The 27,448-nt window shown below is 33.5% G+C and overlaps 1 protein-coding gene across 13 annotated transcripts in view; it reads left to right on the top strand.

Moving 5' to 3' along the window:
* The window catches only part of LOC141458561 (uncharacterized), a 101,015-nt gene that overhangs the window by 51,349 nt on the left and 22,218 nt on the right, over positions 1-27,448 (top strand). For 11 of the 13 annotated variants that reach the window (XR_012461053.1, XM_074136727.1, XM_074136728.1 and 8 more), the window contains exons 7-22: positions 1,429-1,570; positions 3,198-3,421; positions 5,022-5,210; positions 5,987-6,105; positions 7,620-7,883; positions 8,236-8,441; positions 10,311-10,410; positions 14,952-15,080; positions 15,828-15,944; positions 17,053-17,196; positions 17,580-17,741; positions 19,806-19,940; positions 21,009-21,104; positions 21,621-21,851; positions 24,618-24,758; positions 26,971-27,110. Coding sequence is in view for 12 of the 13 variants with exons in the window: in XM_074136727.1 (XP_073992828.1) it covers positions 1,429-1,570; positions 3,198-3,421; positions 5,022-5,210; positions 5,987-6,105; positions 7,620-7,883; positions 8,236-8,441; positions 10,311-10,410; positions 14,952-15,080; positions 15,828-15,944; positions 17,053-17,196; positions 17,580-17,741; positions 19,806-19,940; positions 21,009-21,104; positions 21,621-21,851; positions 24,618-24,758; positions 26,971-27,110 (2,539 nt within the window). In the remaining variant the exon portion in view is untranslated. The remainder of the gene's footprint in view (positions 1-1,428; positions 1,571-3,197; positions 3,422-5,021; positions 5,211-5,986; positions 6,106-7,619; positions 7,884-8,235; positions 8,442-10,310; positions 10,411-14,951; positions 15,081-15,827; positions 15,945-17,052; positions 17,197-17,579; positions 17,742-19,805; positions 19,941-21,008; positions 21,105-21,620; positions 21,852-24,617; positions 24,759-26,970; positions 27,111-27,448) is intronic. The other 2 variants (XM_074136722.1, XM_074136724.1) reach the window with 2 other exon arrangements.

The following is a 27,448-nucleotide window of genomic DNA, read 5'->3' on the forward strand; positions in this document are numbered from 1 at the left end:
ATGGTCCATAGAGTACGAGAAACCAAAATACGCCAAAGGTAATTTTACACCTCTTTAACCATCATTTCTCGCTCCACCACCACAGTCGTATAGGAATTTTAGTCCCTCCAGTTTGCTCTTGCCCTTCTGGAACAATCATCGATGCCAACCACCTGATCCTAGAATGCACTAGTCACCAGCATGATAGAATTGTGGAATGCTGTTATAAAAGCGAAATGTTCACTTCCTGCCAATCCGCATACCATCCTCTCAAAATCAATATTCGAATTATATTTGTCTATTTTCCACTTCATAACAAAGAATAAAATCAAATTTTGAAAATAAAAGTGAAAAAATAGCAGTAACTAAATCAGAAATAACAATAGAACTCCTAATATACATATATCAGTAAATAATACATTAATTACATCTCTGGCTAATCTGCACAGACAGGTTGCAAAAAGTAAATAAATAAAAAGAGGTTGTGACTCTGGATGGAACTCTTTTATATTGAATATCGACTTGGGCATTGAAAATATGTTTCTGTCTAAACTATTTTTTGTCTTTCTTCTTAAAATTCATCTGAAATTGGCCACTCTGAATGTTTAAATTTATCTCATCCCCACTCTCCCTCTATGTTTGAATTTCATTTTTTCCCTCTCACTACCATTTCATCACCAAACATTTGGTGTCGAAACTCGGAAAGCTCCTGGCCGCTGGGGAGAATGCCTTGAGATACAACAAAACATTTTGTTCGTTTATTTTTCGATGTCATTTGATCATTATGTTTATATATGTCTTGTACGAGTCAAAACAGTCTGTGGCATAATTCCTTTAAAATGTTTTCTTTAATTTCGTTCCAAGATCGATTTAAAGTCTCACCACTCTCAGATCTCCGAGCATGCCCTGAACCCTTCTCCTCCGCCGTTTTAGGCGTTTAAGACTGTTTAAGGCAGATTTTTTAGACCTTTCTTCATTATCGCTGACCCCGTTGGAGCCATCCTCTCTGTATCTGCTGCTCTCCTGGGCGACTAAGCTAAGAGTAAAAAAAGAAATCGTTATATATCGCTATGAAATGGCCACCTGTAATTCGTGACTTTGCATTTTTTTCTTACCAAAATGATACATTTTGAAATATTACATTCATAGGAATTAAACAAACATTTCTCTGCACGATTTTAAATTTAAAGCATTTATAAATATATATAATTAATTAAATATATATATATTCATTTTAAAGTTACGTTTAGGTCAAGGTTGCCAACTATTTAACTCGGCAAATCGGCGTATCTCAAACCAGGATGTCAACATTGTTGACGTACAAGTTGCGGTCTGTTGCTTGGTTTAAGCTGTTAGTTATTTTAATCTGGAAAAATATGTTGTAATAGATTTTATAAATTGTTATTGTTTTACACCAAATGTTATATACTTTTTTATTTAATTTTTCAGAACCGACGTTTAATCTGAAAAGATTGACTTGCGACACCAACTATGTATTCACGTTAAAAGCAGTTAGTCTTGGAACAGATGCGGAACCAGCTTCTAAATTAATTAACGTTGAAGTTGGAAAAAAGAATAAATTAAGTATAATGTAAGACATTTTGTTGTTAAAATTTTTATGATTCTTATATTTCTTTGGAGTTGTGTAGAAGTCGTAGTGTGCACATCGTGTCTGCTAGAGTAGTGAAGATAGTGAAGTTAAATTGGGGTTTAAGTAGTGAAAATTGGCGTAGTGATAGTTGTACAGCTTAGAAATATTAGTTACGGAGGAATTCTAACGAACAGAAATTGAAATATATTTCAATGAACATTCATATTAAATACCTTCAGCTGCAACAAAATTAAATGTGCAATACAGGTGAGGGAATTTGGACGTTAGCTTTGGAAGTTTTGAAGGCCAAATATATTTATCTGTACTATTGTAATTGCAGATAAGAAAGAATAAACAAACATTTCTTTTATAGTGAAGGAAAAAAATAGACAGGATATTAGATAAATAAATGAAATAAACTAGATAGTCGTGGGACACAAATGACCGAAATAGATCAAAATCTTCAAGAAAATATAAAATATAAAAGTAAAAGACGACATAAAAATTAAAATAGATATCGAAACTTCTTAAGTGAAGGAAGAAAGTTCCAAGAGAAAATATAATTTACTAATCTTTGGGCTTCCTGTAACGTACTTTTCTGCTTTATTTAGAGAAATAAAGTTTTGAAATTAAGGAATGCACTGAACTCTTCGGAGAATTACAATAAAGGAGGATTTTTTTTATCTGTGTAAGGGAGGAAAGGAAGGAACTATTTACTTATCTGATTGGATATAAGAAGCAAGGTAATAAGGTTATGCTGAGAGGAGATAAACTAGTGGTTATTGGCTAACTTTTCACCTTAGAGGAAATGAAATTTCCGCTAGTAAAAGCAAAAGGAATAAAAATCACCATGCGATAAAAACGAAACTTTACTCAAGATAAACAAAGAAGTGAAAGCCAGGGAAGATGACCAAAATCAAAGTGAAAATGATGAACTCAACGATGATTTATTTCACGATAAATTGTACTCAAAGTCAAGCGAGATTAGGAACATAGGGAAGGCATAGAAAAGAACAGATCTAATTTAATATCATACGATTTTAAAACATTGAAATCAATTACAGAAGATAGTTTTATTATTGGAAACTTAAATAATCATAATTTACCGTAAAAATGGATCAAATGGCTCTGGGGTACAAAAAATAATGTTTCAAATGATAAAATGTTCCATTGTCGGTCAAAACATGTAACTCGTAATGATTTCTTCAATACAATCTATTAAAAAGCTGAAATATTAAAATATTACAATTACAAATTATAATATTACTATATTGCAAAGTGTAGAAATAGTAGAGGTAGTAGAAAATATTAAAAATAATAGTCAACGAATCAATAAAAAGGACAGCTTGAGGAAGTGGGCATTGATTTTCGTGCTAGCGTTGTCCTGAATAAATGCTTTTGGCACAACCACTATCAATTTTAGGCTGCCTTTAACCATCTGCATCGTAGTAAAGGTGTGCACAGATTGTTTTTTTAATTTAATTTTTTTTTTTTTCTGCAATTCATTAAACTTGATAAAGCTTGGCGGAGTCTGCAGACGCTGATAGGCGGGAATGCTTATTATGTATATTTGGTGGTTGGCTTACTTTTTTATTACTATTTGTAAAGAATTGTAATATTCACACAGTTGCCGTAGTAATTGCGAACCGAAAAGCAATCCTGGATTACAAATACATCTGCAAGCTAAAGAAATATTTGAAGATAAAGAGGTTCCATTTGAGTGGAGCTGCTCTCAGAAAGACGGAACTCTAATTCCAATAGAAACGTTGTGGGAAAAAAGTGCTGAAGAAGATCTGTTAATAAAACCAAACGCTCTGAAGGAAAGTACTATATATGTATTTACTGTAAAAAGTGAGTACTTGATTCTCCTTTGGTACATTTCATTTAATCGTTGGAATAGTAACGTTTGTTTATACCTCAACAATTGAGTTCAAAACAAAAATTGTGAAAAATAGATGAATTCCGCAGAATTTTTATCAGACTTTTAGCATACTTTAAACTGAGCGTATTCAATCTAAGGAATAATACTTAAAAGTTAACCAATGGTCTTTTTGAATGTTAGTATGAACTGCAAATTAAGTATGAACTTTTTTCTTTCATTTTTTCCCTGTAATAAGTGAACTGACTCTTCACTTTTCTGTGAAAAAAGGTCGTTCTCGAAATAGGCCTTTCTCTAAACTACAATTTCCCATATGTGATTTCCACAAGGACCATGGCCATTCTCCGTGGCCATTGCCTACAGAGGACCGATCGAGGCTAGCCATTTGAGAGCTTCCTTTTGAGTACTTTTGTTTCAATGTTTGGGAAACTTTTAGTATTCATCTTGGCCCTTTGAGTACAGAATTAGAACAAAAACAAGACTTCAATTACATAATTATAAAATTGAATAAACCAACAATAGGCATTATCTTGGAAACAAAAACAGATAAAAAAGAAAACTCTGTATAATAGAAAGGAAATAAATATATAAAAAATAAACAATAAAGAAATACTTAAAGTGAATCAAATAAAACAAACAATGGGAAATTATTAATTTATAAGATCCCTTGGAGACATGGCGTGTAGGAAATAATTATAAATATTGCTCATTTTTTGAATGTGTATGTAAATATTTCAATGTAAATGATTTAAGGCTCGGCAAGTAAAGAAAATAAGCTCAACGATAATGGCGCTATGCTACTTAATATATATACATATATCACTGGCCATAATCGAATAGTACCTACCAGTAATGGAGAACCTTAATAAATTGTCTGAAGACAACAGGAATTTGGCAAATAAATTTAATTCTTTTAACATTAGTTCTAATTCGAAGATAACTTTCTGACTCGCCAAGCACACTCACAGCCCTGTTTATTGCATTGTACACGATTATATCCAATGAGATACAGTGATTTCTCATTCTCAGCACCAGGTCACCTTTTCTGCATTTACATTGGCGTTTCACTTTTTAGAAGCTAAATGTATTTAAGCGAAGCCACGTAGTTCTCACAGACGTTGAACTCTGGTTTTTACTCTGGTACAGTTGTTAATATCAGATACTATCATTATGTTAAGTAATCTTATCCTCTAATACCATTATTGGTGACGAGGTTCCTTCACAAGTGCTTTCGAACCTTCCTTGTCTTTGGTCAGACTGTTGGAACATCTTTTCCAATCTAAACGCCTTTTTCGGAAGCTCCTCATCAACTGTCCAAACCAACTATTGCCAACCAGCCCTTGTACTCTTAACAGCTCTTCCACAAGTTTTACTTTGAGAGAAATATTGATGGTCCCAGTTCTAACTTTGTTTCGCTGTTTTTTGAATATCTATAAACAAGGTACAAAACTGATTAGTCTTACTCATTTTTTAAATAAAACAATATTAAGGAGTTACTTTGTTTGGTGCTAAAAATTTTTATGTACTTCTTTTTAAACATTTTCTAATATATTTTTGTCTGTGATCTAATAGAAGAAGATGTCATTGCTAATTTTGCGGTTATTACGATGGGACGTCCTACTAAAGGAACCTGTCAAATTAATCCATCACCAGCAGTTACTGGTCAAGAGGTCAATGTTACATGCACAGGCTTTAAAGCACCCAAAGGCTCTTCTCCTACACTTAAGTACGAAATTTATGAGAAAGATAAGAATGGATCACGTAAGCAAGGAAATTAATTATTCAAATTTCATAGATCACGTATTCTTTAGATACGATTGAATTACAAGATTCGTTAGTCACGATGTTTTTATGTATGTACTTAGTCTCACTGAAGAAGACATCTGTTTTTGCATGATTAAAAAACGCAATATTTTTTTAAATCGCGTTTTTTTAAAGAGATAATTCCTTACAAATTGAAGATTAACAAACAGAATCTTTCCGAAGAAAGGCGATCTCCTACATTAACTTTTTTTTTAATGTTAGCTCGTAATTTGATTCCAAAAAGAAATTCTCTTAATATTGGAGACTAAATTAATTTGTTGAAGAGGTAAAATACGCCCAAAGACTTTTTGCATTCACTTGTAAAAAAACATTTAATTACAACTCTAAGTAAATTTTTGAAATTGTAAAAAGCGCGTAAGTAGAATAATATCTGTCCGATTGCTGGTCATAGATTCTAGTTTCACTCCTCCAGATGTTGCTTAAACTATAGAATACTTACTCCTAGAATTAATTGCAAAAGGAATCGAAATAGCCCTTTATAATGGACATGATCATCTCTTTTCTTCATTCAATCCTACTTAAAATTTTAAAAACCAACTGCAGTAAGAAATAAAATAAAAATGGCCTTAACAATTCTTCCAAGTAGCGTATTGTGAAGCGTTACATTGGTTTCTTTTGCAATTAATAGTTAATACAAAATGCAGCAATTAGTCTAATAATTTATTTTATTAAAGTAATAATTATGTGCTGAGTTGTCAAACAAACTCTTTCAGAAACTTTATTGAAGAGTACAGATAATGCTAATACAACAATTAAAATTACCAAACCAAATATTACGATTAAAGTTACTGATGAAAATGGTATGTCAGTGACAGAGAACATTATAGTTGAGGTAAGTTACGTTTATAATTGCTTCTGAACATTTAGTTTAATTTAGTTGTTTCTCCATTTTTATTGCTCCAAATCTATTTATTTATTTTGTTGTTACTATTCAAACCGAGTATTTTATTCAATTCCATCAGTTTTATTTTTATGTCATTTCTATAAAAAAATCTGGTGCGACAACACATACGACCTAACCACATTTCTCAAGGTTTTAACGTACTAATTCTTTCTGAAGTAGTGCAATTTGTATAACCGTTCTTCCATTGAAATGCGACTTTGGAGGGAAACTTCCTCTCGTCACTCCCCGGAACTACCCTAACTGCCCCATTTCTAGCAATATTCTTATAAAGTTAGAAATCTACTCGAATGAAGTGTAATACGAAGTTGAGAAAAATGTAAAAGCCATTCTGGAGAAAATTCTGAATGTAAAAAAATAATTCATTATAAAGGTTTCCATCCGGTGAAAGCTAAATTCAAAAATTTGACACGATTGTAGTAGTTTACTCTCGCTGTAAACATCTCAAATTGTTGGAAATTAATGAGTGTTCAATTAGCTCGCTCATCACACTGAATCAATCAGATCTAAGTTTATCAATGATTTAATGAATATACTATTTCACTCGACGATTACTACTATAAAAAGGCTCTGGGAATTTCTTAATAGTATTCTAAATACTTCCGTCAGCAAAGGGCTCATTTTTGAACTATGGCTCAACTAAGTGCATTCTCTTTGCAAGAGGACTATTATTAACGTTAGTACTATTAACTATTATTGTATCTGTATACAAGGTATACAGAAACACATTTTTGGTTAACTATAGTCTCCAAACTAACATTTCCCTAGCAAGCCTAGTTTTTTTAAGTTAATGTAATTTTTGTTATTAGAAGCATGACTTAGCTTTAGATCAGAAGTTTCTAACAAGAAGTCCGACGACAGAAAGGAAGATTTTTTGTATGCAGCTCAAATTAGTTGCTTTTCTCTAAAAACAAATGTATTAAATGTACTGAAGGTTCAACGAATTTTTTAGATTTGCTCTGAATGCACAGGTATAACCACTAAAAGCAGTAGATCTTCTTAAATTCATGAAATGTTCAGATTTATTGATCAATTTTTATCAAAAATAAATTTAATTTTATGATTTAAGCTTAGGTGTTGTTTAATGTCTCGAGTACGTCAGAAGGTTCAACGAATTTTTTAGATTTGCTCTGAATGCACAGGTATAACCACTAAAAGCAGTAGATCTTCTTAAATTCATGAAATGTTCAGATTTATTGATCAATTTTTATCAAAAATAAATTTAATTTTAAGATTTAAGTTTAGGTGTTGTTTAATGTCTCGAGTACGTCAGAAGGAGTGAAGGCTTTAGGAGAGAATGTAGGTCTTAGAGGTTTGAGTCCTCTTCAAGTTGAGTTGGTGCTACCTACTGAACATACCAGAATATAAAGTAAATATATTGCAGAGGTGAGTGACAAAGAGATCAACTTTGTCTAAGACAGTTTTCTTGTTTCTTCTTGTTTTAGGTTAATCCACCAACTACTACAACTACTACCACAACAACAACAACAACAACAACTACAACAACATCTAAACCTCTACCAAAAACATCAGTACATCCATGTGATGAAGAATTTGTAAAACAACTAGTCGACAGAATCAATTCACTTATACAAATGAAATATATTGACTTGGTCTTAACCGAGTTATCAGCTGCATTCAAAATCCGGAAGTCTTTAAAATGTTTGGACGCTTTAACTAAAATAAAAGTACTAATTATGTTAGCCAAGGTATGTATGTTTCCTTATTACATAGACGTAATTAAAATTATATTAATAACCTTGAGATGAAGGTAATTTTAAAACAATATGATGGCTAAACTACCCCCTTAAGTAAACAATAGAATTTATAATGAAATAGCAAAATTCGCGTTATTGGGCAATAACAAAAATTTCCGAAAAATGGAAAGTATTAAACACAGTTTTAAAAAAGTAATATTTAATCAGTTTTTGGCTTTCCGTTTCTTAAATTAAAGTAATAAAAGAATAGTAATGTTTCAAATATATATTATATAAATGGATTTATCCTGCTGACAAATCAGAAAACTAATAACCTAATCAATAGTTATTTAAACACTTTTAGTTACAGTTCAAAAAAATCAGTGAAATTAATAAAGCATCATTAATAATGGAAGAAATGTTCCCAATGGAAAAGGATGATGTTGCAAATGCACAGTTTGAAGATAGACTAACTTTGTATGCTGGAAGAGTTTCTAAAATGATATCCGCACAATTAGAGCGAGAAAGCAAAGACGAACGAAATCTTACCATCATTCAGTCAATAGCAAGGTTTGTAAATGACAACACTTGGGAGATTATTCATAAAATTTAGCTTTTTTAATATATATATATATATAAAAACTGAAGAAACTAAATGCATAGGGAATTTTACTACTTTATTCCCTTCAATGACCGTAGGGGTTATAGTAGGGGCGGCTATTTTTTGTTCTAAACGAGAGTGACAAATTGTCGACCACAAGAGTATAAACAACAATATTAGAAGTTATCTTTGGGATGATTGGGAATTGAGACTTCCGAAGTTCTCAACAAGTTCTACTGAATAACGAAACCTGTATAACAGCTATGTCACAAATTGAGTGCGAGTGGAACTTTCCATACGTCTGTTCGGATGGCCTTAGTTGCCCATACAACTATGATGAGAACTGTACCATATGCTGTACTTCTACATACCAGAATTATTGTAATTTAATAATTTGAGTTGGCTACACTGCCTTACAGTGTGGCTATTTTTTTCAATGCTTCTTGTGCACACTCACCACGTGTTCTCATGTATCTTTGATATTAGTGTTGTTGTTCTTTTTCTTTTTACAACGAAGTGTTATGTTTGAACTATACGATTTTTATCATAACCCAATAATATTCCAGGTAATTAACTCAAGATACTGGCCATAAGTGTTTGCCATGTCGTAATTAGTTCCATAGCAAGGAAATCCGTGTAATTATTAAAGGCTGTCTTGCTACACACTACACTGTCCATCACCGAAGTATGAGTGGTAGAGGTTCCTAAGTAGAGAAGACAAAAGACTTGATTTTGAATCCAAATCTTATGGTCTGCTCTTCCTTCTCGCTATCAACTAAGCTCATTTTCAAGGATTGTTAGAAAGAAAATTTTCCCCCACAAATTGACGGTTCCTTCTCCGACGCATTCTGGAGTACAGAATCTATACAGGTGTTTACTCAGCTAAGACAAAACACGCTGGGTGCAACCTTAAAGTCAAGGACACGTTTGAAGCTATTAATTTTGTAAAAGATATATTATTACCATTTTGCACTAACTTCTTAATTAAGGATAGACCAGAGAACTTCGGATAAGGAATTATGGAAACTTTATTAGTATTCTAGATAGATGCCATAATGCAAAAAAAGAGGCCCTAGCCTAATATGGATTCCTAACCTACCTAGTAGAAGAAATCTGTATCTTCCTTCAAGAATTCGAAAGTTCATTCAGGTTACCTTTAAACCCAGCAGTCTCGTTAGAATCCTTTAAAATCTGTCAGAGACAAATTTAAATGGAAACATTAAACATCAATGATCTAGAGGGTATTCCATCGTTAATAGGGGCTTTGGATTCGATTGGCGTGAATGCTTTTAAAATAAACATTATGTCAAAATAGGAAACAAATTACCGTCCCATCTAGACTTAACATATTAAGGTATTAATAATGCAATATATTTGTTTGTTTATTATTAATGTGAGAATTGTTAATTAGCTTGCAACATAATTTTTAGTGGGAATACAAGAAATATTTGGAATATTTTTTTCTTTAGTTTTTCTGAATTTTTCTGTATACAAACTTTTATAAACCAAACCAATCTTATACTTCTATTAGTATGGAACATTCTAATAATGAATGTTCAATTTTTTTATTGTACTAATTCAAATGGAGCTCAACATTCGATCATGCAACATTACCAAAAATAATCATTATTCATAGAGGTCTTTTTGAAATTAATGCTGCAAATAAACGACTTATCTTGTTGATAATGAAATAATGACGTAATGCAACTGCCAAACTACAGTTTGCTCTTTGAGCATCTCACTTTTACTTTGCTGAAAAAAAACAAAAGTTTTCAGTCAAAAGAATTAGAAAATGTTTAGTTTGACTTCCTTAATTAATGAATATCTTAATGTTACAGCCAGCAATTGAATTCTATTAATGGCGTTTTTTACATTGAGGATAAAAAAATTATTGACTCAAACACAGAAGAAGCAGAATCTGAAATTCATCGCCAAAAGGTAGTAAGAAGTTGCTAGAATATTTTCTTTCTCTTTTTAATTTAGATATTACTCTAATTCATTGCACTTCATCCTTTTTCATTTCAATTTGGTACAATCTTCCTGGCGAAACCTTATTTCCGTACAAGTTACCATAACTTTAAGGTGTGAAGTAAATAAATCCTTCGCTTAAAGGAACTAGGTTTAAAGTGCTTAAATGGCGTGAATGTCCCCACTCTTTCTTACTACTGCTCTCAAACTCCAGTTAAGAAATCAAGGAATTGCGATCATATTTTAATTTCACTAGAAAGCCCGTTTTAATTCTCCCAATTCCAAAAAAGTGATGTTTTAGTGGTTATGAAGCATGACTTTGTATGTGAGAGATACTCCCGTTTGAATCCCGCATATAGCTACATTTTATTAAAAAAAGTATTATGATGTATATATATATATATATATTTTTTTATTTTTTTTTTATATATTTTTATTTAAGACTTGTACAGTACAATTATGAAAAAAAAACATAATATATAGGCAATGGCAAATGCCGTCTGCCAGAGTTTACAGCATGAACAATTAAAGAAAAAATAAGTAAATAATAAGTAAAATAAGTGAATAAAGAGTACAAATAGACAATATAAATTTAAACAATAATAAATTATCTACTACCATTAAACTATACACAAAAAGAAATTGTAGCAAACTTATTGAGAAGAAGAATCAAAAAAGAAAAACACGTTTGTTTAAAAAGAAAAATAAGGAAGGAAAAAATAAAATAAATAAAGAAATTACAATTCAAAAATTCTAGAATTATCTTATATATATCTATTCTAAATAATGTCAGAAAGCCAGTGATACCTGACCCTCCAGGCATGGCGAGCATAGCGTAGCAGCGGGCAAGGTTGGACCTGGCCAGACAAGAACCCAATGATCTCCTCCCTGGAGAGAGTAGCCTTTTTGAAATAAATTTGACGAAACTCAGATAGTAGAGGACATTCCCCCAGAAAGTGGTAAATCTCCTCGCGAACATTATAATTACACAGAGAACACTTTTCTTCGTCAAAGTCTCTATCTAACCAAGGCCTATGGTTCAAATACAGAAGCTCTCCTCGGAGCTTGAAAAACCAACGCAGGTCAAGGATGTTTAGTTTGTCATGAAAAGAGGCCGTTACGCAATCTTTATGTTCACGAACTAAGAAACTATATAAAGGAAAACGTTCGGACATAACCGCTCTGTTTAATGACTGCTCGGAAAGAGATTCCCTGATCGCAGAAACAAGAGAGAAAAGCTGACTGCGCCAGTTCGGAAGATCAGCGAGGCAACCCTCAAAGCCATGGGAGTACAACCTTGACAAAGAGAGCCAATGCTTGAACCAAAAAAGTTTTTTATTGATAATTTGGAGAGCTATTTTTTTAGTAAGTCTATTATCAGGAAAAGAAAGAGTTTTAAGAACATATTTAAAGTGCAAAGATAAAGTGTAAGTCTCAAAAGGTTCCAGACCTGATTCTATTGTAAGCATGTAATTTGGCGTAGAAGAAGGAAGAGAAAATAACTTCTTAATGAAGAATCTCTGAAATTTCTCTAATAAATCATAACACTGAAAACCCCAGACCTGGGCACCATAGCAAACCACAGCACGCGAAACACTTTTATAAACTTGGAGTTTAGCGTCTAATGGGACATTTTTATTCAAAATGAACTTATGCCACACTCTATTTAAACCAAGTTTGGCTACCGAGATTCTCTCTTCTAGGTGGGCAGAAAAGGATAGGCGAGGAGTTAGGATGACGCCGAGGTATTTGTATCTGTTCACCACCTCGATTCTTTGACCCCGATAATACCATTTCTCCGAAGAAGCCAACCTTCCACCGTTCCGAAAGATCATTATTTTTGATTTGGCCAAGTTCACAGAGAGATTCCACTGATCACAATAACCCTCCAAAATTTTAATATTTCTTTGCAGGGCTAAAGGATTATCCGTCAATAACACAATGTCATCGGCATAGAGTAGGATCTTAATTTTTGTGTCACCCACCAAAACCCCACTTTCCAGGATATCTGGAAGATCATCCACAAATAAAGAAAACAGAATCGGGCTTAGGAGGCAGCCCTGCCTTACTCCCGAACCGACTTGAAAATAATCTGAATTCCCCTCGTGACCTCGGACCGATGATAATGAATAAGAGTAAAGTTTTTTGAGAATTTTCATAAATTTTGAAGAAACACCGACGTTAAATAATTTCAAAAAAAGAGAAGAATGATCTATGGAGTCAAAAGCCGACTTAAAGTCGACGAAAAAGCAGAATAATTTCTGCCCTTTCTCCGACAGCCTCAAGCGGACTAAATTTAACAAAACAAATATGTTATCTATCGCAGAGCGGCCACGTCTGAATCCAGATTGGAATTCACTCAGCAAATTGTTTTGGGTCACAAAATTATCTAACCGACGAAGCAACAGAGACGTAAATATTTTTGCTATGGTGTCAAGGCAGGAAATACCCCTATAATTGGAAACATCGTTTATATTTCCTTTCTTATAAAGGGGAAAAATCAGAGATCTTCCAAAAGACGGAGGGAGATCGCCAAATTCAAAAATGTAATTGTAAAAAGATAAAAGTATATCTACAAAAGATGGAGGAGCATACTTATAAAATTCATAGACCACGCGGTCCGGGCCAGGGGCTTTATTACATTTTAGGTTCGAAATAACCAGAGCGAGTTCATCTAAGGAAAAAGGAGAGTCCAGAATAGGTGAACAGGTGTAAGGATCACAGTAAGAAAAAGAGGAGAGCAAAGGTGGGTTGAGGAGAGATCTGAAGTGGGACACCAACTCAGTCAGGGTTATTTCATTCCCAAGAACAAAGACCTTACTTCGGAATAGGTTAACTGCACACCAGAACTCTTTGGAATCAGAAACAACTTTAAACTTTTCGTACAGAGAGGAAAAATATTCTTTTTTTTGAATATTACAGATCTCCACGTAATCTTGTTTAGCTTGAAGATAGGCTTCCTTAGCAATCTTCGAATTGGATTTTCGAAACAAATTAAGCAACCTAAAAGATTTAATCCTGGCTCTCAAACAGCGGTAATTAAACCACGCATTCTTTTGATAACGACCGATGTAAGAGGACGAAGAAGGAAGGGATGAAGAGGGGCAAGCTCTTTTAATGCAACCGACCAGTACGTCAGCGTATTCTTGAGGATTAGATGGAAACTGCGCGATGGAGTCAACTTCTTTTTCAAGATTTCCTCTGAAAACATCCTTTCTACTATCTTTCCAAAGTAAACGAGGTAGAAGAGGGATACAGTTATTAGTGATATCCTTGTGAAATTTAATAGAAAAGGAGACAGGCAGGTGATCAGAGTAAGTTTCATTCAAAACAGCAAAACGCTCAATGAATGGCAACCAATCATATGGAACACAGCAGAAGTCAATCACCGAGCTCCCCATGGGACCTACAAAAGTGAACTCTCCTTCTACATCCTCAGGATAAAAACGCCCATTTAAAATTATCAGGTCATTCTCATTGCACCAATCTAAAAATTTAGAACCATTCGCGTTTATAATAACATCTTTAGACTTTCTGACTGGTAAACAATTGGGATTACTGGGAGCTATTTCCTCGGGGAGATCCTGTGAACAGCCAATCCTGGCATTAAAATCTCCTAACAGAATTACTTTCCCAATAGTACCTGATCCCAAAAATTCACAAAGAGATAAAGTATTATGATGTATTAAGTATTATGAATGACTGCATGTGCGGATACGAACTGGGGATATCTCACTTACAAAGCCACGCTCTTGACCACTAGACCACCACCCACCTTAACTTGGCAAGATATTCTTTCCGCAATCGTGAGTCAAGTCTTGCACACGGGGTACATTAAATTGATGTGATGGTTGCTTTTATTTGTTGATAAAACAAATTTATCCTGATTCTCCCACAACCATTACATTAAACTATATTTTTTAAAAGCTTCAATTATTATTATTTTTGTTCTTTGCATCACCAATAACATTTTTTGCAGTCGAAAGACCTCCCAAAACGTGTATTTCTGGTGGAAAATTAATATTCCTAAAAAGTTATTGGCGATTGGTGCTGATTTTAAATGGATCACCCTGCATCTATACGTTTTCTTGAAACATCGTTTCTGAATTAGTTCGTTTTCATGTAGATCTAAGACTTTTACTACACCCTACCAAAAACGTGTGTCATGGGCACTTCTAATCAAAAGTTCCGAAAGTGTCTAAACCCCAAGATTGTGGTAAAAAGAAATTGGTAATATATCCTTGAGTCTAATAACTAGAGAAAGTCATGGGAGTTACAATAAAATTATGTTAAATGTTAAGTTCATTTCTCTATTATGTAGGATTTGAAGGAAATAGTCGCCACAGAAACCGTTATTATAAATAAACATTTTTTATTGATAATTCTAATGTAACAAAGACTGTACCACTCGTACTAAAGCCAATGCGTTACCAAAATAGTGTATGTTTTTTGCTTAATTAATTAAAAAAGAAGATAAGGACGCCTATTTTATCATTTTGTGTCTATTTTAGGTTAAGAAAGGAATATCCGAATTTATGGGATCTATAGAATATTTAGGAAACGCCTTGAGAAATACTTTTAAGATAAGTGGAAATCCTGTGATGTCTTTGGAGAGTAAAGATATTTCTGTTTTTATAAAGGTGAGATTTTTTTGAAAAAAATAAATAAAATGAATGATGATTTAAATAAATATTCTCATTGAATATTCTTTTTGTATTACTTGTTGATGGCTGAGGGTTTGTTTCTAAAACGCTTCAAGAGCTATTTGGCTTGTTGGCTCAGTAATGTTGTCTCGGTAGTCAGGGCGATAGGTAGTGTGATGCTGAACAAGAAGAGGTTTTCTGGTTCCTATATTACCATGTTCTAGTTACATGGTCAAGTACATGATTAGGAGGTGATGAAGGGGGCCACGACCTCTTAGAGATCTGGCCAAGTTATAAATAAAACCAAATGAATCAAAGGAACAGAAAAATTCACGATACAAATAAGTTTCTGAACAATTACACATTTGAATGAAGTAAAGAGTGTTGGTTAGATAGAATGTGCGATAAAATTCACTTTTGTTAATGTACTCTCACGAAATCATTTCCATAATTTGCAATACGTATCTAAGGTTATTGTAAAAAACAATGCACCACCCAGAAGATATAACTGTAGAAGCTTTAAACTTTCACTATCTGTTAGTAGTGAATGATATCAGTTGGGGAAAAAATGTCAACAATTTTAGAAGCCTTTGTGGTACAAAGGTCGTATTAGTATACAAACGAATTTTTGGACTGATTACGTGTTTACGCAAACAATATTTTACAAGTATTGATACTAATTTTAATATAAGTCATATTCAATTAAAAATGTAACAGTTATGTACTTAAACATTCTTTTTCTAGGAAGGAAAAACAAAGGCATTCGATGACCGAATAACACCTTTCAAAAATTTTCCAACTTCTCTACGTTTTGACAACAAATTTCTTGAAGCTTATAAAAAAAAATATATATCTTTGGCAGTACGTAATAGACAAGTATAAAGAAATAAAATAAACATAAGGTAATGTAGTGCTAAGTATTTTAGGAATGCCGTTCGGCGGATGTGGAAACAATATTTTCTGTCTTGCCCGGAAGAAACCAAAAACAGTGGTACGCTTTACCAGACTTGCCTTGCCGCATGTCTGGACAATTCAAGTATAGGCATTATATTTTTTCGACCTTAGTATTTGTACTTGTTCTGCATCTGTGGTACTTTTTTTTTTTGCTGATAGTTGGCTGGAGAAGTGCAGAACGTCAAACATTGTTATGTCTCATTTTAACTGGTAATGCTGCATTTACATTTCTCATTGGTCCTATTTTGGTCCAAGCATTTACATTTATTTACATTGGTCCTATTTTATAACGATTTTTATAACTAGTCATTTCTTAAATTACTAAATTCAAGTACCTCCAAAGTATTTTTTTAAAGAATCCAGCAAATAATACAAATAAATTTAATAGTTTAAAAAATAAATATAACCAGTGTATGTAATTATTATCGTAGAAGGAATGGCTCTAATTTTTCAGACTTAAACTCTTCAAGAATGTGTAATACAACTTCAACCACATTTCTGCACTTATTTGGCCATTTTGTTGAAGATTATTTTATTTCACAGTTGCCGAGCGGTTAGAGGCGAGTCCTGGAAAGCAGGATATGTATTGTGGTACTGGGTCTTAGGTCTTATTCCCGGTCTTAAGCCTTGGATTTTATTTAAAGATTAATAAAAGAAATTTACAGTAAAGTATGTTTGCTAGTCGCCTCCGTCCACGGCACCTAATTGGTAATTGGACGTAAAGTCCACCTCAAAAAAAATAGGCATTACTTTAATTTACTTTATTTTTATTTCACATTATTTAGGAGAGGCATTGTTCCTGTACAGTTATATAATAAGTCTTTCCGTGCCTCTTACAATAATACTCACTCGAAAATGTTTATATTACCTCATTTGATGTGTTTTGCCTAAATAGTTCTTAATATTTTAATAAATAATTGGCGAACTAAGTGAGCATTATTTTCATTCTTTTAGGGGTTTTATTTTCTATTCCATTGAGAATTAAACATATTATTCCAGTTTTTCCTTTCACTAGGTTATTCACTTAAAAAAGAACCCTGTACATTGGGCCAATCAAACAGTGAATTCTGATCCAGTGTTGGTTTATGTATCTAAAAAGGTGGGGAATAAATATTACAGGCTGCGTGATCTTAAAGGAGCTTTGCATATTTTTTTACCAGTGAGTATTTCACAAAAATCTCATCTCTGACAAAATTTACAAATAATTGTGTGACAAAATGAAAGTATAATAAGTATTTTATGAATAATAAAAGTATTTAGCAGTAAAAATTGCCAGTAATAGTGATGATTGGTGACGCATTGGTGACCTAAAATTTGTAAAGTGGCTCTCTTAAATCTCAGTGCCTATATTTTTATACTTATCACAGTGCCAGAGCAAAGTGAAGTTTAGAAATGAAACAAAGAGTGAGAGAGCGGAAGTGGATGGAATTGTTCATGTACAATTTTGGGTTTTCAAAGAGAAAAATTTGTATCGTCGGTTCACTTTCTTTTATTTCCACAACGTGCCCTGATATAACTTTTTTGCATTTTTGAATATTTCAGTTAAGAGAGGCTAAGCCATTGATACTAAAAGGAGTCGCTCACAAACCACAAGTAGATAATTCTCTTCTTGAAAAGGATAAGTTAATTACAGTTCACCGTTTGGACATCTGGGATGGAAGTAGAGGAGGTATTTTTCTAAATACAGAACTTCAAGCATTACAAGTGAGTTAAAGTGTTTTTTTAGCTGGGAAAACGAATTATGGATAAAACAAATAATGCGTAGGATGGGATGTATAGAAGGGAAAGACGGTAGGCTGCTATTGGAAAAAAGGAGATTGTGGATAGTTGGATGAGCTATTTCCAGGAAGTTTTGAATGATGGGGAAATGGTGATGGGATATACGAGGAAGGAATTCCACAAGAGGAGGGTGCGGAGCCCCCTCAAGAAAGGATTTTGACAGTTTTCTGGAACGAATGAAATGAAATAAAGCGGCATGGGAGGATAGAAAATGTCTAGAAATCATTTGCCAAGGAGGTGAACGCCTTCAGGAGGAATTATACAACCTGATCCTCAAAGTGTGGTTAAGAGAGGAAATGGATTGGGCAACTGCCCTAATTTGCCCTGTCTATAAAAAAGGTAGCCTGTTGAAATGCGAGAACTATAGAGGGATATTATTACTGAGCGTGATTTATATCACGATTTCTGACTATTTGGCCTACGAAGAAGATGTAGCCATTATGGAGAGGTCAAAGACTGCGCTTAGGGAAACTTTTTTGGAGTTGGCTGAAGGTTCACAACTCGGCGAGCAAGGTGTTTAGAGAATTGTTTGCGTATCAGCACCGGTTTGAGGGCGTTAAAGAATTCAAATAACTAGGAGCTGTTTTCACTAACAAAAATGAGGTGAGCCGTGATATAGAAAGTAGAATAGTGGCCGCTAAGACGGATGTCTGGGAGCGCTAAGACGGACATTCTATCATAGCTCCCTTTCAAGAGAGACCAAATTGACGATCTATAAGTCAGTCCTTAGACCGTTGTAGTCCGGCTCGGAATCGTGGACGTTGAGGCATGCAGACGATTTGAAACTGAACCGCAGGAAAAGAAAGGTATTAAGGGCGGTCAATGGACCAGTGCCAAGATGGAGTCTTGAGGTGCTGAAAAAACGCAGAGTTAAGAGAGTTGTATGGGGAAGAGGATTTAGTGTCTGTAGTCAAGCAGGGAAGGTTGCGTTGGGTGGGACATGTGCATAGGATGGAGAGCACCACGAAGAGCGCTGGAGGCAGAAGACCGAGTGGGGAGACCTAGGCTGCGTTGAATGGGCGTTCTGGAAGAGGATCTCTGGGAAATGAATGTAAGACAGTGGTGAAGAAAAGCTCTAGTTAGAGAGGCTTGGGGTCGGGTACTAGCGGAGGCCAAGGTCCTACACAGTTGAGTTGAGTTGAATTTCTTAGGAAGTAATTGCACTCGATTTATTTATTTATTTAAGGCGCGCCAACACCGGAGCTTTTTTCAGTGCACTGCCAGCCTCCGGACAGTGTTCTCTCGTTATAGACAACACTGTCCATCACCGGACATTGAGCTCTAAGAAGTTCCTAGGAAGAGAAAATCTAAAGCCCAGCAGCTGGTTTTGAACCCAAGATCTCCGCGTTGGAATCCAATACGCTAACCGCACAGCTAAACCTTTCCCTTTACACTGAAGTTAAGAGGGTATTCAAATAATATATTTACTTTTAGTTTTCTAACGGTGCTATATGAAAAAGTTAATATTTCAACATCCTTTCAAGCTGCAGCTTAATAAAAAACTGTAGGAAATTTTTGATTTCATCGATTGATCTTGCAACATTGATTGATCGATTGATGTAAATCGATCCTGCAACACCTCAGGTCTGACATGCAAAGGGCGTAATTGTGCCGTGGTTACCTCGAAGGATAGTTCTAAAAATTCCATGGAAGGACTTATAAATTATAAGGGTTACTTCCTTCCTGAGTTAACTTCCTAATTTCTTCTGCATAAAGTAGAAACGAATTTCTCTTAATCAGTTACTTCATAAAGTATCTTTACTATATAAGTACTCTGGAATCACTAAATGTATAGTGTTAATTATGTTGAAGCGTTGAGAGAATAAAAATTATTGAAGTAGGTGTTCTATCACTTACCTATTTATTATGTTCTACGTTTCGCCTTGGGCGCTATTGACAATAATCAACAATAATAATATTAATAAAATCATTCAAAATTAAATTCTAAAAAAATTAATTGTTTTATAAATTAATGTTTCTTAATTTTAGGTGATTATTTTAGAAGATGAAAGGCCAGTTTTCGTTCACTTTGATTTAGAAAAGATTAGCCATAATATTTCATACATTATTCGAGACAATAAAGACCATGTTTTTGTTTACATTGGTATATTACTTGATAAGAAGGTCAGTTTCGTACTTAAAATAATATTATGATTAGCTTACGTTTTTGCAACCTGGATTGTATGTACGTTGCTGGATAATATCTTTTATTATTTGAATCTTGTAACTTTTTCTATACGGTTGTTACAGTTTCTCTAAAAAGAAATTGTAAATCTCAAAGAACATCTTGATAATCTTTTGAAATTGAAGGATGCTTATTATTTCATCAAATAAAATTTTGTCTCTGCTGAAACTCCTGGCACTTCGGGATAATTGTTTTTAGCTAAATTTCTGATTAACTAGGTCTTTATTTTATCACGGGTCATTTTCTATCCTAATGTTAGCAACTTCTGTACCAATGTTATAGTTATCTTGGTAGCATTGATCCATTCATCTCACAACATATTCTAGCATACCTACGAATCCTTACTTTGGAAAAACTCCACCAAATCTATATGATCATTTAATTTATATTGAAATTTAATTCTCTTATTTTCTTTGTCGTTTCTTCCAACACATGCAAGATTTTTTATTTCTGATATAAGTTGGACATCTTACAGACTGGTACTAAATCGTCAAAAACTCAATATCCTCTCACTAGAAGACTGGATCTTTATAGCATCCGACCTGGTCTCGACGGCCACGCCTTACCGTGATAATGACTCTAACAAAGCCAGAAGTTGCTCTCCATTTCTCACCCACATTCTCTCGATTACATACGATCTATTGTTATAAACCAGACTGCTATTAGTTAACAAATAGGTTCGACTAAAAATGTGGTTGGGTTGGCTGTAATGGATAATATAGTTGATATTATCATCGTAGCAAGTATTTCTTTGATTGCTGTTAAGATTTTGACTTCTACTTACAATGCTTCTGTCTCACATTATTTCGCTGCCACGAAGTGGGTTCACTTTCGAGAAAACATTCGTGATCTGTAACAGCAATAGATAGTTTTTTCACACCGCTCTATGAATTATATTTTTCTCATTGAAAATTTGCAGAAATTAGTTCAATATAACAAAAACCTTAGTGTTTTTTTCTAACTTAGTTTATGTGGCAATTATATATTATGTATATATATTTTTTCAGACACCAGCTGGAACTGAAGTTTCTTATGAAATAAGAGGACACAGTGTATTTTGTAAAGTATGGGGCGATGGAAGTTGGGTGTCTGGTGCTTGTCAGGTAGGTTTACTTATTAATTTTAAATGTAAATATTATTTCATTTGTTCTTGTGTAATTTATGAGTTCATGTTTGGTATAGATGTGCTATGTGGAGAATGTTTGCTTGGTGTGTGATTCTATTGATGCATTGTCAATGCATGCATGCATACATAAGTGTGCATGAGGAATATTTGCGTGAAAAAATACTAGAAAAGTAATGTTTATACTCGTGGGAATAATTATTAATTTATAATTTATTTTACCACATTAATTTAAAAAAATCTGATAGCGAGTATTGTTCATTGTTTTGGGTGACAGTTTCATTAATACAGTAGCTGCTTATGAACTCCGGATTAGCAGGCAGGACAGAAGATACACGAACTTTATAACAATATAAAAATATTGTATTGTCATTAAGCTCTGAAGATGACCTAGTCCCTACGATAAATCTCAGCAATATAAAAAAATCATGACTTAAATTGGCATTATTCTTTTCTTCCGACTAAATCTGTTAACATTAACTTCATTACATTGCAGGTTGGTGAAGACTTCACACCGGCACAAGTGCATTGTATATGTAGTCATCTTTCATTATTCTCTGCAGCAGTATTCCCTGTGCCTAATAAGATTGATTTCATTCACGATATTGAATTATTGACTACAATTAATATGAACTTTTATGCTGCAGTTATGGTTGGCACTTTATTACTCTTGCTAATTATTTTGATAACATGGGGAAGAATTATGGACAAAAGAGATGAAATAAAGGTAAGAATTAAAGGGAAATATTTAATACTTCATCTTACATCACTAAAAAATGTATAATTACGCATATAATTATCATTTTTTTAAAAAAAGGAATACAACTACCGAACTTGATGAATTTTGAATCAATGTGGAACAGGTATACATTAGTGCTTTAATTTTAGAATTTTAGCTCTAATGTTTAATGGTAGTGACCCGACAAAGAAGAATGTGGTTAGCAGTTCTGCTAGCATGCGTTGTTGAGTCCTAATATACTAAAAGATATGTATTCAATTCTAACCGCATACGTTCTCTGCGGATCTACCTTGGTCACCGTTACCTGTCCTTAAAAAAAATTAACAAGATTTATTACTATTTATTTTATGTTCATCGCAATCCGAAGTGAAAGGAATTAACTCATTCATTTCACATAACGCGCATGAATAGAAGTGGCCTTGCGGGGGGGGCTAAGGTTCTGCTGGGCTCGTGAGAAAAACCTACTCTATATTGCTCTGCGTTTCTTACATTTTTTTACTTTAATTTTTGTGCAATTTATAAGAAAGTGGTACCGTTCGAAAGAGTTTTTGTGAGCTTTCTGTTGAGGTGAAAATCATAATTTTTGCTCTAAATCTTACTTCAATGTCTCTGAGTGATGTTGCTAATTTTATTAATAGTTATTCGGATAAAAGTGTAGTGAGAGAAGTAGTAAGAAAACAGTTGCTACTCAGATAGTGGTAGGAGAATACAAACAGTGCTTGCTGTGGGGGTTCTGGACCATGACCATAACAGTCAGGGCTAAACTGGACGCTCTGTGGTCAGATTGTGCAATTGCTGTTTTTTCTTTTCGAGAAGATATTAGAATAATGCATGAATCCCATATTTCCTCAGTTAATAGTTGTAAAGAGGAAATTAAAAGAAAGTCGGTAAATGTATATGATGATTTCAAGAAATGTCATAAAGAAATTAACTAATTAAGGAAGAAAATGTAAAACTGAAGCAAGAGGTTACTGCGTTGAAACTTCAACTGAATGATACTTTTCAGTTTTCCAAATACAACGGTATTAAAATTACCAACTTACAGAAACTCCAGTGGAGAATTTACTGGAAATGTTTAAGAAAATTTGCGAAGTATTTCCATCAAACCGTGACAGAGTTTACTCCTACTACAGAGTGAGAAATGGTACTAATAAAGGACCAATATTAGTTAAATTTATCAGTAATGTTAACAAAAAAGACTTTGTCAGGAAGGTAAAAGAGAAAACAGAAATCCCTTCTAGTGCACTATCTGAAAAAATTTATATCACTGAAATGATGTCTTCTCTTACATATAACTTATATAAGCACCTAAAATCAATTCAATAAAATGTAACATCAAATTTAATTGGTTCAAAAAAGGAAAGATTTTCTTACGTATGTTAGAAAATACAACAGCAAAAACTATACGTTCACAAGATGATATTTCTAAGCTTTTGATGGACTTGGGTGGTCAGGAATATTATCCAGAGGAAACAGGCACACATAGCACATCAGATTTACGAAAGTCAGTAAAGCCAGAAAGCGGAAAGTGAGATTATCCAAGAAAAGCCCACAACAGTGTTTCTTGGATTCTTTTTTATCTCCCGGAGGCAACTAGGAAACTAGGTTCTGTAGAGAGGGTCTCTTTTTCTGGTAAGATTAATGTGCTTTATTTTGTTTGTTTAGTTTTTCATTTGTACAGCTCGTCTTTTGTATGCGGGTTCCCCAAGAACAAAATATAAATAAATACAATAAAATAGAGGACAGGAGCCGGCAGTATGTCTGCTTTCTCTCATTTTCAGCATCCACAGTCCCTCACATGTGGAGTGTAGAACCTGGTAGATCACAGCACGCAGAAGACTTCCCTACACACAGAGAGAGAGCATTCTTCTATGCCTTGACTCCGTGTGGGCAAGTCAGATTATTTGCTATCAAGCCGATCGGTTGTTATCGCACGTATGTTCAGTAAAGTCTTCTCTCTCACATGATCATTGTTACTTACGGTTCTGCCTTTCGAACCATACCACTGTTTTTCTAGATAATTTAATTAAGCTGGTTACGTAGCTATCAAATGGACAACCATTTCTTGGGTCTAATGGTCCACCCATCAATAGGTATCAGAGACACCCCGTTTCCTCAACTATCTCATCACAATTCTGTCTTTCAAAACTATTTTTCTATTTTATGTAAATGGCTATCAACAAACAATAGCAAAATTTTAATTGCCACTTGCCATGGGAAAGAATAACCTTAAGGCAATACCTTTTTAACTGGCAAAGAACTTCTGGTTCTTCTAATGCTTCCCCAGCACAGTGTTCAACAGGCCACCAGGAGGTTCTTGCGATCTTCAGCTGTGCGGCGTTTGCTCCTTCAACAGAGTAGTGTCATGTGTTAAGAAATGTATTTGTGTAAGCAGATTAAACAATATTAATGATTATCGCAGTCAAGCAGCTTTTTCGATTAGTGCTAGAATTAAACGACCTCTAGACCTAATGAGATCTATCATTACGAATTTCTATGTAACTGACTTCCCATGTATGAGTATTTGATATTAAATGGGAATATTTAGGCAGGAAACAGTCTTAGTAGAAGGACATTTTTGTTTAAGACCCCTTTTTATCGAATGATTCTGATTAAAGTACTGATAGATAGAGATGAAATATATTTTACTTCCTCAGTGGCTTAATTTAATTAACAATCAGATATATTTACAGATATTATATTTACAAAAAGCTGGGTAGGACACGCCAATTAAATTAATTTTATGGATTTCAGAAACTTGTGTTAATATTGGAAGATAATTATTCTACTGATCAATATATTTACTTAATAGCAGTATATACTGGTAATAAAGTATTTTCTGGAACTACTGCTAACGTTGGTATTAAAATATATGGTGAACTTGGAAATAGTCATGTGAGTATCTCTAATTCAAAAACATTAATTTTATTCGTAAAAAATGAAAATTTTCTTTGATTTTTAGCATTATTTATTTATTTGATTCTTTTAAGTGAAGAAGAGCTCTATTTGTATATTTGGCTCAACAAGAAACTTTCAATGGTGATCTTATTCGTATGATTTGTAGATATTCTTTCAGTTAGTTCAATAGTTATTGCTCTACTGTTTTTGTTCTTGGTATCCAATTTCAATATGGATATTTTATTGACATTAATTGCGTGTAACCACCAATACCATATGCTTTGTATACAGACATGTACTAGCCTTGCGGAACTTAAGCTTTGCAATTTCGAGTAAACAATACAGTGTCGCGCTTTAGATCTTTCACCATATTTGTGGATGAATGTTGCCTAATAAGAAGTTTGACGAAGGATCTAATTATTCCAATCACCTTGTGAAGATCATTGATTCTCTATGTAAAATGATTTTTTTTTTTAACTTTATTTATTTCCACAACTGCAGTATATTTCTGCAATAAGTAAAGCTGATACAACATGACACTTAGGATAAATATATGATAGCATGAGGGGAGAATTCACCCGTTGGTGAAACTCCCGAAGAGGTACAGTTCACAATTGAACTCTGGCAGTTACTTTTTTTAGAAGTCGCGTGGCCACCTGCGCTTCAACCACCTGGGAGGATTTCCTGGTAGAGTAGTAACATGAGATACTAGAGAATTGGGATGTGAGGTAATTGAAGTATGGAATTTAATGTAACGGGATCTTACAGCTTTTGAAACATAGGGAACAAGGAAATCTCGGTGCAAGGTAGAGTTAGGATACAAAGTAAGGAGCATTAGCGATTCTACGGAGTGTTTTTGACTGGAAGAATTGGATTCTTGTAGATATTGGAATCTATGGCTGAGTCCCAAAGTTCCATTCCGTAAGTCCAGACAGGTTTCAGTATCATGGTGTAGATAAGACGTTTATTCTGTAGTGAAGTTTAGATCGTTTGTCGAGAAGTCTAGAGAGAAGTTTGAAACGTCTGTTTAGTGCTTTCCGTTTGAGTCTAGTATATAGATTTCAGGTTAGACGTTTGTCCTTGAAATGTGCTAGGTACTTAACACAATCTATTGTAGGAAGAGGAGGTTAAGGTAAACTGGAGGAAGGATTGTTCGCCTGAGGGAGAACGTAATGTAATTACATTTGCTTTCATTTATTTTAATTCTCCATTTCTTTAGCCAAGGCTCAAGAGATTCTTGATCAATAGAAAATGATCATATAGGTAAATTTTGACTGTTTTTTTTTTTCATTTCGTTCCAGCAGTTGAATATTCTTCGATCTAACCTAGTAAGTTTTGGTGTAGTGTTTTACCTGGCGTTGGGATAATTCCTATCCTTGATATGAGATGATTTCCATTGTTATTAAGTTGGTATAAATCATTTAGATGACAAGATACATATATACAAATTGTCTTGAGGGCTTATAATTATAATGATGTGTTAACCTAATAGTGGTTTTTGATGTATCGATGTATTTATTAATAGATTTTAATTATTATAAGATATTTAGATTATTATTATAAGATATTTTGATATCTAATTATTTTAATTAGATATCAAATGATACAAGTCCTGAAGATTTTATAGTCCCTTGGTCGAAAGCTTGGCTAAAATAAATGAAAAATAATGCTGAAAATAGCGATTATTTCTTCTACTTGCATGAATCAGTCAGTCTATAAAAAAGATGAATAGTAGTATACAATTAAGTGTCCTCCAAATTCTTGAGTCTGAACAATAACCAGAGGATTGGCACCTCACTGTGCTATTTATGTTGTGCAAAAGGGGAGATAGGCAGTTGTCGGAAAACTACAGGATCAGTGATTGTAGTGTTAGTTTTTGAATTTGAAAAAGTTTATTTACAATTTAGAATAGATATACAAAAGGAGGTTTCAGGATACTGTTAGTTTTATTACTATTGTTTCGGTATTTAGTTATTTTGGAATTTTTTTTATAAAAAAAAACAACTTCTTTGTAACTGGTTGTAGCCTATAAACTAAATACTATACGTACATATAACGTACATGTATGTTTACAAATAACTGGAGATATGATTTGTAATTTAAGGCGCGTCAAAATCTAAGGCCATTATGCCCCTAGACTTTAATTAGTCGTCTTCATTTTTCAGCTTCATCAGCTTTAATTGTAAACCGTTAAAAATGATTGTTTTAGGCACATATTCTTAAGAGCGAATTGAGGCCAACGCTGAAGACAGGTTACGATGATTGGTTTCTGATATTTACCCCTGTTGATCTCGGTAGAGTAAAATATATTGCCATTTGGCACGATAATGTAGGAAAGTCTCCATCATGGTACGTAGAGATTTCTTATTTTTATTCCTTAATGCATTATTCGTCTAAAAATAAATGTTTCTCGCATTGAAAAGTTAAAATATGCAAAAAATACAATTTAAATTCAAAAAAACATGAATAAAATAAATTAAAGTTAAATTTGCATGAAATAGTGTTGGTAGTATCTTATTGTATAAGAGAAATGAAGTGACTTTTGATATAAATATTCGACTCTCATTCAATTTCACGTTCAGTTTTGTGCTATGCGGTTAAGCATAGTTCAAGAAAGTTGAGAAATTGCAGCTTATTTTTTTAAAAAGGATCCACCATAGAACACTCTCACTTACTTTTATTCATTT

This window comes from Rhodnius prolixus, unplaced genomic scaffold, assembly GCF_049639745.1.
Source record: "Rhodnius prolixus isolate KJV_2025 unplaced genomic scaffold, Rpr scaffold_5, whole genome shotgun sequence".
Lineage (NCBI taxonomy): Eukaryota > Metazoa > Arthropoda > Insecta > Hemiptera > Reduviidae > Rhodnius > Rhodnius prolixus.